At 34.2% G+C, this 12,145-nt stretch overlaps 1 protein-coding gene across 2 annotated transcripts in view; it reads right to left on the bottom strand.

Annotated features, from left to right (window-relative positions):
• Nucleotides 1–1,304: 1,304 nt before the first annotated feature.
• Nucleotides 1,305–12,145, bottom strand: part of ITGAV (integrin subunit alpha V) — a 94,482-nt gene continuing 83,641 nt past the window's right edge. For both annotated transcript variants that reach the window (XM_032406568.1, XM_032406559.1), the window contains exons 22-30: nt 11,485–11,564; nt 10,455–10,535; nt 9,859–9,964; nt 9,107–9,265; nt 7,789–7,899; nt 6,183–6,296; nt 5,978–6,085; nt 5,254–5,376; nt 1,305–4,998 (exon numbers count right to left, since the gene is read on the bottom strand). In XM_032406568.1, coding sequence (XP_032262459.1) covers nt 4,903–4,998; nt 5,254–5,376; nt 5,978–6,085; nt 6,183–6,296; nt 7,789–7,899; nt 9,107–9,265; nt 9,859–9,964; nt 10,455–10,535; nt 11,485–11,564 — 978 coding nt within the window. In that variant the 3' untranslated portion in view covers nt 1,305–4,902. The remainder of the gene's footprint in view (nt 4,999–5,253; nt 5,377–5,977; nt 6,086–6,182; nt 6,297–7,788; nt 7,900–9,106; nt 9,266–9,858; nt 9,965–10,454; nt 10,536–11,484; nt 11,565–12,145) is intronic.

The raw sequence follows: 12,145 nt of genomic DNA on the forward strand, positions 1-12,145 counted from the left end.
CACAACCCCCTGCTTCACCCCCATGTGGTGCTTCAGTTTAGGTGAATTCTATTGCTCTCTAAATTCACTCATTCTTCCTTCTCTTTGTCTACTTTTAATCCCCCTCCAATGAATTTCTGATTTCAGGTACTGCATTTTTTAGCCCTAGAATTTCCACTGAGTCTTTTATTAATTTCCAATCTCTTCTGAAATGTCCATAATTTTCTAGTTTTTAACATATTTATCATTGTTACTTAAAGTCCCATCTGCTAAATTGTTTGTGGGTCTGTTTCTATTGACTCTTTTTTTTCCCCTTCAAACTATGGGTAGCATTTTCTTTTCTTCCCATTCACACACACACATAGACACACATACATGACATTGTGGATGGAACATTGCGGTCTTTATAGGTGGTGTCATCTTCCTCTCAAAGTAACTGCCTAAAGGAGCAAATGAGTTACACGTGGATCACCTTAAATTTGTGGAAGCTTGGTTTTATGCTTTGTTAGGGTGGGCCAATGGCTTTGTTCTTCATCCTAGGGCTAATCAGTCGATCTTGGGATATAGTACTTATTCCTAAGGCATAGATCCTCCAAGGTTTCAATGGAAAGACTGGGTGTTTCCAAGCTCTGTCACTGGGTAACACTCAAACTCCAATCTCATTTCTCCTACAGTAGACAGTAGCTGAAATAACTGTTCAGCTCTTCCAACCTTCCATCTGCTGTTTTCCTTTTGGGCCTCTTGGAGTCTCACTAGAGCAGGGTCATGGTCAGGGTCAGAAAAGGATTTGAGGGGAAAACATTCCTCCCTCCCACAATGTGGCTCCTTTCTTTCCCCAATTTTTAGCCATAATGGCAGTCCCGCCATTCCAGGAAATGAGGGCCCTTTTCGGCTTGCATTCTATCCAACAACAGAAAGTAACTTCCAGGAAAAAGGTGGTTCCCCTCTTTAGTAAGAGTCAAATCCCCTCCAGTTTCTGCCTGCTTTTACTAACTTCAATGTTTTCAAAAAGTTTTTTTTTCTTCTTATTTTGTTCATCACTTACCATTATTATCTGATAAAAGCTCTCCTGCCACTACTGGATTGAAAACCCCTTTTACATTTTAAAATGTCTGATTCTGTGATTTGTAATTGGTGTATTTTAACATTAGGTTCCTTTTGCTCTTTTTGTGTTACTTTTTCTCAAATAACTAACACTCTTAAGGAATTCAGACTTTCAGAGAGGCACCTCTTTGAGGTCATCCTTTTATCACATTATCGCTAATTAATCATGTGATTAAAAAACAAAAAGTCACAGAGGGAACTATAAAGTCCATACACAAACGTGGCACCATATGCTCAAGTTTATTGAAGAGACACAGGTTGCACATTGGAAACTAAGCAGAACACTGTACCAGTTTTACTAACTCAAATCAAGTCAGCAAATGACAAATTTTAGAAGACACACGCTTTGTCTCACCCAATGTGGGTGATCATAAGAGAAGCTAAACAAAGAAAATTACTGTGTTATTAGGTACCAAATTAATTTGATATATATAGCTTCCAAGTTAGTTTAAGATATTTCAAAATGTTTCAAAACTAGTAGGGAATAGGTCATGTCCAGCCTGAAATAAAATGTAGAATGTACCTTTTAGGGGTAAATAACTTCATTTGTATATCCATAGCAGAATCCCTCTGTCCTACTAACCAAAATTCTAATAAATTTAAATCTCTGTTTAGATTAGGTTTACTAAATTAACAATGACTCTGAAAATTATCTAGGTTTGGTTACATTGTTATATTGCACTTGAGAACAATGACAACAAAAATCAAGGATTTGGTACCTCTCCCAAGAAGTTCATTACATATCAGAAATTATAATGAAATACAAGCATATATGCCTGGGGTTTATTGTTCAAACTAGCCTATCAACAAGTTAAAAGGCTGGTCTCCAAAACACTGTGTATTATTTTATTTGCCATTTTTGATCCTATATTCAATTTCTGAATTTTATATTTTTTTATTTACCAAACTACCACATATACAAACTATCCAAGAGTACATACAAAGTGACATTAAGATAGGTAATGGTCATACACATGTCTTTCAAAAATGACTTATTCTTATCCAAGCTTGGCACTATGTTCTGCAACAAAGTGTCTATCAACTAATAGATTGTTTGCCTTATAAAAAGCAGCTGATCTATTATATACTGTACTTTTGCCACTTAAATCTCTCTTGGGGTCATCATTAACTATCAAAAGTCTTCCACAGCCCTCTTAAGGAAGTCAGTATAAGTATAGTCTCTTTTACTAATACTTTAATTTTCTTGTTATATGAAGTATTGATGAGAATTTACTATGAAGTAGTAGTTTCATAACACAGGTAAAATTGTGGCACTGAAGTTTTAATTGTTTTATACTTCAGAATTATGAAGACCTATATCACAATTATAATAATAATAATAATAATTCATCACAAGAGAAAAGTAAAGGGGGAAAAAAAAGAATATCCCTCACACAAACGTTTCTCAAAATATCAATTCTGAAATAAATGCCTACGTAAGAAATCAACAACAGTATCAATATTTCTTACCAATATTAAATGCTTTAAATACTATCTCACTCATATTTTTAAAAACTGATCAGATTATTAAAATTTTACACTCAAAATGGATTTTAATTCTCAATAAATCATAACACAGTAGTATTTAAAATGTTTGAAAATTAAAACAGTTTTCATAGAACTACCGTTTGACATTTTAACCAAATACATTCACATGCTGCTTTAGGGTAAAAAGAATCCCAACATTTTCCCAAACATTTTCCTCAAAGAGTAAGCTTCCAAATAATTCTTCTACCATATTTTTGTAGAGATATACATTTTCATTTTTTAAAAGAAAATACTTACTGCTTAAAACTACATTTCATAAAAGGGAACTTAAAACATCATGCTTCCAACAACATCCTTCAGTCTCCCATACAAGATTATGCAACTTGAGAGAGGCCATAAAAGTTTTAGAACAGACTGTGCAAAAGCAAACAGTAACATTTTTTTTAAAAGAGTGAATTTCTATCCAACATATACTTTCAGGGATGACTACTATTAGGTGGGAAAACAGGTAGTGAAAGTTGTCAACTTAGTGCCTGTTTGGTGGCAGACCCTAGGATAAAAATATTTTTTCTTAAAAAAACTTTAGACTTACTGGTAATAAAAATACTTATTGCATATGACTAAGATCTTTTAAGCTACTAGTAAAATCTATATTACAAACCTATTAATTTTGAGATTCATTAAAGCTAAATACAGGGTCTTGTCATGTTCTAACATATATAACTCACATTCCTCTGTTTTATGAATACATTCTAGCTTAGCCACTTGTGTAAGGAATTAGAACACAAGACATGGCAAGATAAATTTCAATTATTTTTAAAACATAGAAAAATATTCAATTATTTAAGGGAAATACTTATCACTGCCTAATGAGGACAGCAGTTAAAAACCTACTAAACTCTCAATTTCTAAAGCATAACATGATGTAATTGCACAAAAATAGGTATAATTAAGTCATTCCCAGACCTTGAGGAACTGTAAATAAATCACATATTCCTCTAGAAGAATCATCACCCTACAGGCATATAAAACTACAATGTGCCACCTGTGCAGTTTTTATATAAAAATCCTAAAAAAGTAATTTATGTTAATAAAACTACAAAAGTTTTAAAAGGCTCCCAATAACTTGAATTGCTTATAAAAGTAATTTTTATACATTATTTTGATAGCTGAGACTGGTTTTACACATGATACCGTGCTTAAACTAAGGTAATATCCATGTGAGTAGCATCATGCTATTGTTAGAAGGACCAGCAAGCTACTTTAAGAATTTCAATTCCAAGCATTTCTCATGGGGTTGGGAGGTTGTAATTTGTAAAGATTCCTCATTGATCTTAACCCATTCTCAGTTAAGTTTTGGAAATATAAGGAAAAATACATATATAGGAAGAAAATAAATTAATCCCAACTAAAAATTCTTGCTCTAAGAGCATACTACTACTAAGCAACTCTATCAAAGAACTACAGTCTTTTAACTTAAATGCTTTTTTTTTTTTTTGTATTGTAAATAGCCAGACTAAAACAATGGAATACATGGACTTTGGAAATGATTCCCAACTGCATATGGCTTTAAGCATGATGATGATTAGCGGAAATTTATCTATTACACAAAAGAGGCATTTTTGATCATAGAATTTTTAGTATAGGTTGGCTTAAAGGATTTGAAATAGAACCTAAACATACAAATTAAAATGTAAGGAAACGGACTGTGGATTAAACCAAAATAAAAATGTAATAGCACGTACCCAATTTTCATATTAAAAATACTGTATCTTTGTTATTACAAGAAAGAATTTGGATGGATCATGCTTTTTTTTTAAAGTTCTACCACATAGGTAATATTAAAATCCAAGTTCATGCAGTTATAAAGTTAGTAGCTTAAAAACTCAACTGTAGTGTAATGTATATTAACAATAAGTTCCTGTACAAAAGATGTGGATCCTAAGGTCCAGATATGGATTGCTTTAAAACAACAAAAGCAACAACAAACAACATCAACATACAAAATCAGAAACAATAATTCTAGGAGGTACTATTTTATATAAAGTGGTAACTCAGGCACTACCTGTCTTATGTACATTGAAGAACTATCACTTGAAATTTTATTATTTAAATACCTAAAAACACAAGTCAGTGGGTGTGTATTACACGTACGTTTGAATTTAATTATTACAAAAAGTTGACAAATATTGCTCTCGTTTTGTGGTTAATACCAATGGGCACCGTCAGCGGTAGAGTCTTGGAATTTCATTCCTTGCGAAAGAAACTGAAACCTGTAACGAAGTCGGTAATTCTAATGGGTCAGGATATAGCATAACTTAAAAATCACAGTTAAGTTTCTGAGTTTCCTTCACCATTTTCATGAGGTTGAAGCTGTTCCCTTTCTTGTTCTTCTTGAGGTGGCCGGACACGTTTAAAAAAGCCCATCTGTTAGTTGAAGAAAAACGAACATTACTGCCACATCAGTTAAGAAAATTAAAAGTACTAAGCGACTGTATTATCACTTAAGAAAATTTGAGTGGCACTTGGTACAACTTTTCTCCCTTCAAATATATGGTGCTTATCATGCATCATTAAAATTTCCTTTTTTCCTTCTTTTCTATTCTTCCTTCTTTCCCTTCCTCCCTTACCCTTTTCTTCTGCTTCTCCTCCCCCGCTGCTCTTCCTAAGTCCATTACTTACCCTGTACATTACAAATACCAAAACAGCCAGTAACAGCAATCCTGCTAGCACTGCTAAAATGATCACCCACACGGGCACAGGCATGGGTGCGGGCTGAATGCCCCAGGTGACATTAGTGGTAACCTGTTGGGGGAAAAAAGGTTTTGAGTTTTAAAAATAGTTCACTGAATCACTCAACAAATGTCTCAATGCCTATTACATTTTGTTTTAATGGTATTCACATTTTCTTTTCTTGTATATGATAATCTGTGATTATATATTTGGTATTGATAGCATGCATGTATGCACATAAAATTCCCAACAACAGGTTAACTTCAAGGTACCTCTGAAGTGATTTTTAAATAATCAAATCCAGCTTTGATGTATTGGTCCCATTTTTCATCCTCAAATTATAGATCTTTAAAATCTTTAGCTTTCACCTATTATAGTTAATTTCCAACTTTCTAACTTCGTGGGGAAAAAATTCCCTAAATTTTTTTTTAAAAAAATTCTCCTGGGTGAAGAACCGAGGAAATCTCTTACATAGGGATGCTAAAGTAAAAGGTCTACCTTTAATAATTCTGGAGTGAGGGAGTAAAATAATATTAAACTAGGTTATAGGCCTATCAACTAACTTTTAAATTATCAAAACAGTTAAGGTGTCATTATTTAAAATAAAATAAAAAAAATATCTGTGGCATTGAACTAAGTGCATTTATTCCATTTCCCCAAATCAATGACTTACTACTGTGGAGTTGAAGATATCCTCAATTGGAAGGTTCTTATAAGGAAATTCAATGACGTTAAAAGAAGCAGATGACTTCAGAGAGTATGAATGATTCTGGTTTTCTTTCTGTATGGAAATAACCATGAAATGATTTCCAAGATGTGAGGCCTTTTGCATATCTTGGAGAAAATGGATAGACTGGTGAATGCTGTTATCTACTTACATTCATAAAGGTCTCGGTCCACAGCAGGGACTTTACATACAGGATGGCACTCTTTCCTCTGTCTAGTCGCCCAACCTGACAGACAATCTTCAAGCACTCAGCAATTCCACAACCCTGCCAAAACAAATTCTTTACTTACAAGAAAAGGTCTTTCTATCATCTCTTCAACATATGAAAATTAGACATTTTAGTTATTTTATGTGAAGGCTAAAGAGATGATCCAGATTCTTTTGCCTTATAAGAATAATGTTTAAAATGATAGGCTAATAGTGGAGTCTATGAATGCTTTTTGTTAAAAGGGGTTGGTTTTAGGGGTGCCTGGGTGGCTTAGTTAGTTAGGCGTCTGACTCAATCTCAGCTCAGATCTTGATCTTAGGGTTGTGAGGTCAAGCCCCATGTTGGGCTCCACACTGGGCATGGAGCCTACTTAAAAAAATAAATAAAATAAAAATAAAGGGGTTTTTTGTTTTTTTTTTATGTTCAGTTAGCCAACATATAGTACATCATTAGTTTTTGATGTAGTGTTCAATGATTCATTACTTGCATAAAGGGATTGATTTTAATGTGATTTGTTATGTAAGGATAAGATCTATAATATTAAAAGATGTATTTTTATGGCCAGAAGTCAACATTCTTCTAGAACATTCTAAGATTCTAGAAGTCAACATTCTTCTAGAAGTTACTATTCTTAGGTAAACCCAGAGCATGATGATTATAGTAGGACATAAAAATCAGATCATAATATGCCTATGGAAAAGAAAAACAGAATGAATCTTGAATAGCTAGTCTATGTCAGACCTGTAGAAATCAAATGGCATGCTGATGGTCCTTGCTACATTCAGTGTTTTTATCAGTAACTGGAAGGCAGGCAGTCAAAGAAATCTGAGATGTGAGCCCTGGAACACTCTATAGATTTAAAGGTCTGGAAATGAGGATTAAGAGGTAGCTAGTTGCGATAGGTGAAGAACCAAGAGAGTAGTGTCTTAGAAGTGAATGAGGAGTGTTGCACAAACAAACAAGTGATGAATTGTGCCAAAAGTCACTGGGAGTTGAGGTGGATGAAAACTAAGAAGACCTATGGAATTTGGTGATGTGAATGTAATGGGTGCTCGCTAATGAATATAAACACTATGCTGGATTCCCCGCTAGTTGATTGTTTGCAGATCTGTTAAATTTCAAAAACTTAAATGATAAGCCACTTTATAACATTATAGTCATTACCCAGGCTGACTCAACAAAAGTGGATCATAATGCTAATTAATCTTGTAATATATTTTTGTTGAGGCCTCCAGGGTTTTTCTTACAATATTGCACTAAAGGCTCCAAGATTAGAATGAGGTCAAGAAAGAGGTCAGTTAGAATACAGCCAGAAAAATAAATTGGAATATAAATTACTTTTATTAGCAATCTACAAAGATAGATCATTTGAAGAAAATCTGGCATTAATTTGACTAGGAACAAGGAAAGTTAGAGGAGTGAATAGTATAAAAATATATGTAGTTCTTCCAAGCACAGCTGTTGTTATTTTTGAAATGTTCTTTGGCAGCAGTTCTATAATCACGTATTTTCAAATGTTTAAAGTGCTTGTTGTTGAAGTGGCACTTACCAAAGTGTGAACATCTCCTTCACTAAGGGTGAGATCCCGCTTGGTGATGAGATGGTTCCGGTCACCTTGCCCAGGAACTGTGTCATTCTTTTCGGTTTGTGAATTTGAGATCTAGGGTTACAGAGAGACTGGTGGTATATAATAGTGGAAACATTTTGCATTGACATTTTGGCATAAACTGTTACATGTGATTAAAACATGGTGACTAAAAATGTGTTAGGACAAATTTACCACTTAATATATGGTGGAAAGTAAGCACAGAGTCCTTAATATGTGGGAAGTTACCTCTGCCTAGCCATGATTTTCTTGCACAGCTAGAGGGGAGACCGATAAAACACAGGAAACAGTCTGAAATTTCACGGTGCACGTCTGTGATGAGTGTCAATCATGAGTATATATCATTTCAAAAGAACCTTTTGTTCTGTTTTCTTAACTTCCCCTAGTCCAAATTGGGCAATAGCTTCTTATCCAAATACGTGTGCTAGGATGGAGAGGACTATATCCAAAAGTACAGAATTCCACAAAATGACATTTTTCTAAGTCATGGAAGTCAAAAAAGCCAGGTTAAGTTAAATGTCAGATCTTTTTCCAAAGACAAAAATTTCAACAGCAAAACACCCGACACAATATCATATGTGGATAAAGCACAATGCAATGGAACCAAAGTCAAACTGGGTCACTCCATAAATATATGATTCATTAGGACTTCTCAGAGTAAGGAATTAATCCTTACTCGTTATACAAATAAACAATGTAATCCTTAATGTACTGGTTATGAAGAAAGATATTTTTGTAGAGTGGGTTTGTGTATTAAAATAATTGTTTTATTTTGGGCACCTGGGTGGCTTAGTTGGTTAACCGTATGCCTTTGGCTCAGGTCATGATCCCAGGGTCCTGATCGAGTCCCGCATCAGGATCCCTGCTCAGCGGAGAGACTGCTTCTCCCTCTACCCCTCCCCCCTACTCAAGATATCTGTCTCTCTCGGGGAGCCTGGATGGCTCAGTCGTTAAGCGTCTGCCTTCGGCTCAGGTCATGGTCCCAGGGTCCTGGGATCGAGCCCCGCATCGGGCTCCCTGCTCAGCGGGAAGCCTGCTTCTCCCCCTCCCACTCCCCCTGCTTGTGTTCCCTCTCTCGCTGTGTCTCTCTCTGTCAAATAAATAAATAAAATCTTTAAAAAAAAAAGATATATCTCTCTCTCTCAAATAAATAAAATCTTTAAAAATAAATAAATGTTTTATTTCATGCATTTCTCTCATAGATTTAGAAAGAAAAGCATTAAATATCATCATAATAAAGAGTTGCTATTAAGCACATTACCTTAATTCTCAAAGGGTTGATCTCCATATCTGAAGTGCAGTTCATTGGCCCATCAATATCATATTGAAGGATGTATAACAAAGTGTTATTGTTATATTTGTAAGGCCACTGAAGATTTAACATTGCCTTGCTGAATGAACTTGGACCATTGTTTCTCAGCTAATGGGGAAAAGAAAATGTAAATAATCTGAACAAAACTCTATTCCAGAATCCTCCTCCTACATCAACTTTAGGAATCATAAGCAAAGGATCTGAGTAACAGCAGAGGTTCCATAGTTACTCTGATATTACAATATGATCACATTCGTCTCTAGTATAGGGCAGTCAGTATGTGTCAGGATGAAAATATAAACAAGAGGAAAATACAAAAAAGTTTTTGATGAAAGATGGCATAGAAAATTTTCTTAAAATTTTGATGATCTGCTACAGGCACTTTCAATTTTTAGTTAGGACTGCAAAACGTCCATATGAAAATACTCAACAATGACCTACTGCTTTTGTTCAAGTAGAACTAATTAGTTTTAGACAACAATTTGTATAAAGTGCATTCTTTAACCCCTTGAACCTACTTGTCTTAAAAAAAAAAAGGAACTTCTGAATAGGGAAAAAAATTCAAAGAAATCTCCAATACATCCTTAAACAATGCAGAGTTTACATAATCATTAAAGAGACTTGTTTTTTATAAGTAGCCTATCTGTTCTTCTCTGTAAAGGCTCTCTACCACGTATCAGTTAAAGCTAACAACTGCAAACCTCATAGATGTGCTGGACAACTGGCCCGACATCTTCTTCAGTCTCGGGGTTCTCCTTATGCTCCCAGTTTGGAATTGGAAGAAAGATATGATCAGGACTTGAGACTCTAAACAATGACCAAAGAAAACCTACCATGAATACCAAAATGATATGGTCAGTTCATTTTCAAAAGTATCCTGTATCCAAATTAATCAAATCAGACTAATTAAAAATATATATATTTAAAAGAAAAAAAGCCATACGTACATGTGAACATGCACATATACCTGCACACGAACTACTCTTTATTGAATCTAATGTAACAGGTGAATTGGTAAATGAATTTGCATAAAAGTTCAACACACTTATTTTGTGCCTGCTGTTGCCACATCTGGTTTATTTCCAGAGAGTTACCAAATAAATATTTGGGGCTTTGGAATACACCTAGAGCCTTATTTCTACAGAAGCTATAGCTCTAGTAAAACTACCATGACACTTGGAGGGATACTTCCCAAAAGAAGCTATTGAGCCTTGCAGTTGCTTTTAAAAAGCAATTGCATTTTAAAGCAGTTTAAAACTCACAAGAATGAGACACTCAACTCAGTAATCATACTGACCCTCTTATCTCAACAGCAGCTAAGACAGCAAGGTCAACTCTGTAAGATACAACTGGGCTTACTTTGTCAAAGAGATTGGAGCTGAAAAAGAAAAAAATATATTTAGGCCTGAACTGAGCATGATCACCATCAAAGACATACAGAGGCAAATGCAGTGAAACTAAAAATGAACAAATTAAATGCAACAAAGAAAGGAAAAACTTACTAAAATAATTTTCATTAGCACTTAATTGCAAGAAGACCAAATTTTACTTCTTTTACTTTTGTTTTACAAGCTCAAAACTAACAATAAATTATTCTTATGATAGAAATATTGATTTTTAAAATGGTATAAGAAAAAATGAAAAACATATTTTCTACAAAGATGTTCAATACAATTTGAAAAAAAATTAGAGGCAGGGATGCCTGGGTGGCTTAAGTGTCCAACTCTTGATTTCAGCTCAGGTCATGATCTCATGGTAATGAGATCGAGCCCCGCATTGCACTCCATGCTCAGCGCAGAGTCTGCTTGAGATTCTCTCTCTTTGCCCCTCCCTCTGCTTGTTGGCTCTCTCTCTCTCAAAATAAATAAAATCTTAAAAAAAAAATGAGAGGCAACTTAAATGTACACCAATAAGGAAATGGTTAAACATATAGAGATGTGTTCAGGTAAAAAAAGAATCTTATTCTGTAAAAGAAATTGATACGACATATAACAAAATGTTCACAAGAGTATCTATGGGTAATTATTATTTTCTTTCTATATGTTTCTAGATTTTCCATATTTTTAGTACTACATTAATATTTATACAAAACAATGAATATTATTTTATTTTTAAAAACGGTATAATCAACCTTTAAAACATTGTAAGTGAAATTTTAAAAATAAAATTTAAAAAATAAAAAATAAAATAATAAAAAATGATATAATCAAGTACTGAAATTTTAGCCTCTTCTATTCCATAACATTTAGAATATGTTACATAATAGATTTTTGACAAATAACATTTCCTCAATAGTTATTACAAACTGAAAAAAGTTGTTTCTATACCTTTGGATCTGTAAATCGAATTTCACAGAAGTATCCATCTCTGATTGCTGGTGCACACTGAAACGAAGACCAGCTAGGAGCTAGAGGGGGAGGAAAGGATAGTAATGTTAATTAAAACAATGTCTAATCAGTGAAATTTAAATTCCAATGTCCAAATAAAAAAGAGTTGTTCCAAGGGGAGCCTGGGTGGCTCAGTAGTTAAGCGTCTGCCTTCGGCTCAGGTCATGATCCCAGGGTCCTGAGATTGAGCCCCGCGCATCGGGCTCCCTGCTCAGCAGGAAACCTGCTTCTCCCTCGCCCACTCTCCCTGCTTGTGTTCTCTCTCTCGCTGTGTCTCTCTGTCAAATAAATAATAAACAAGATCTAAAAAAAAAAAAAAAAAAAAAAGAGTCGTTCCAAAATAGGGTTTTTTTCTGAGCTTATAATAAAACTGAAAACACTCTAACAAAGATAATTAAATCTGATCTTCTACTGAATCTCTGATCTTCTACTGAATCTCTTTTATTTAAGTTATATGGGCCAACCATAAAGGAGCCTACTTAACAATTATTAACATAATTTTATCTCCTCATAATAATACCTAATATTAACTTTATAAAAAATGCAAAAGTGAGTATCTGTTGATTCAATGAAGGTACAGCAATTCTGCACACTGATTTGG

The sequence above is a fragment of the Phoca vitulina genome, unplaced genomic scaffold (genome assembly GCF_004348235.1).
Source record: "Phoca vitulina isolate PV1807 unplaced genomic scaffold, GSC_HSeal_1.0 scaffold1, whole genome shotgun sequence".
Classification (NCBI taxonomy): Eukaryota; Metazoa; Chordata; class Mammalia; order Carnivora; family Phocidae; genus Phoca; species Phoca vitulina.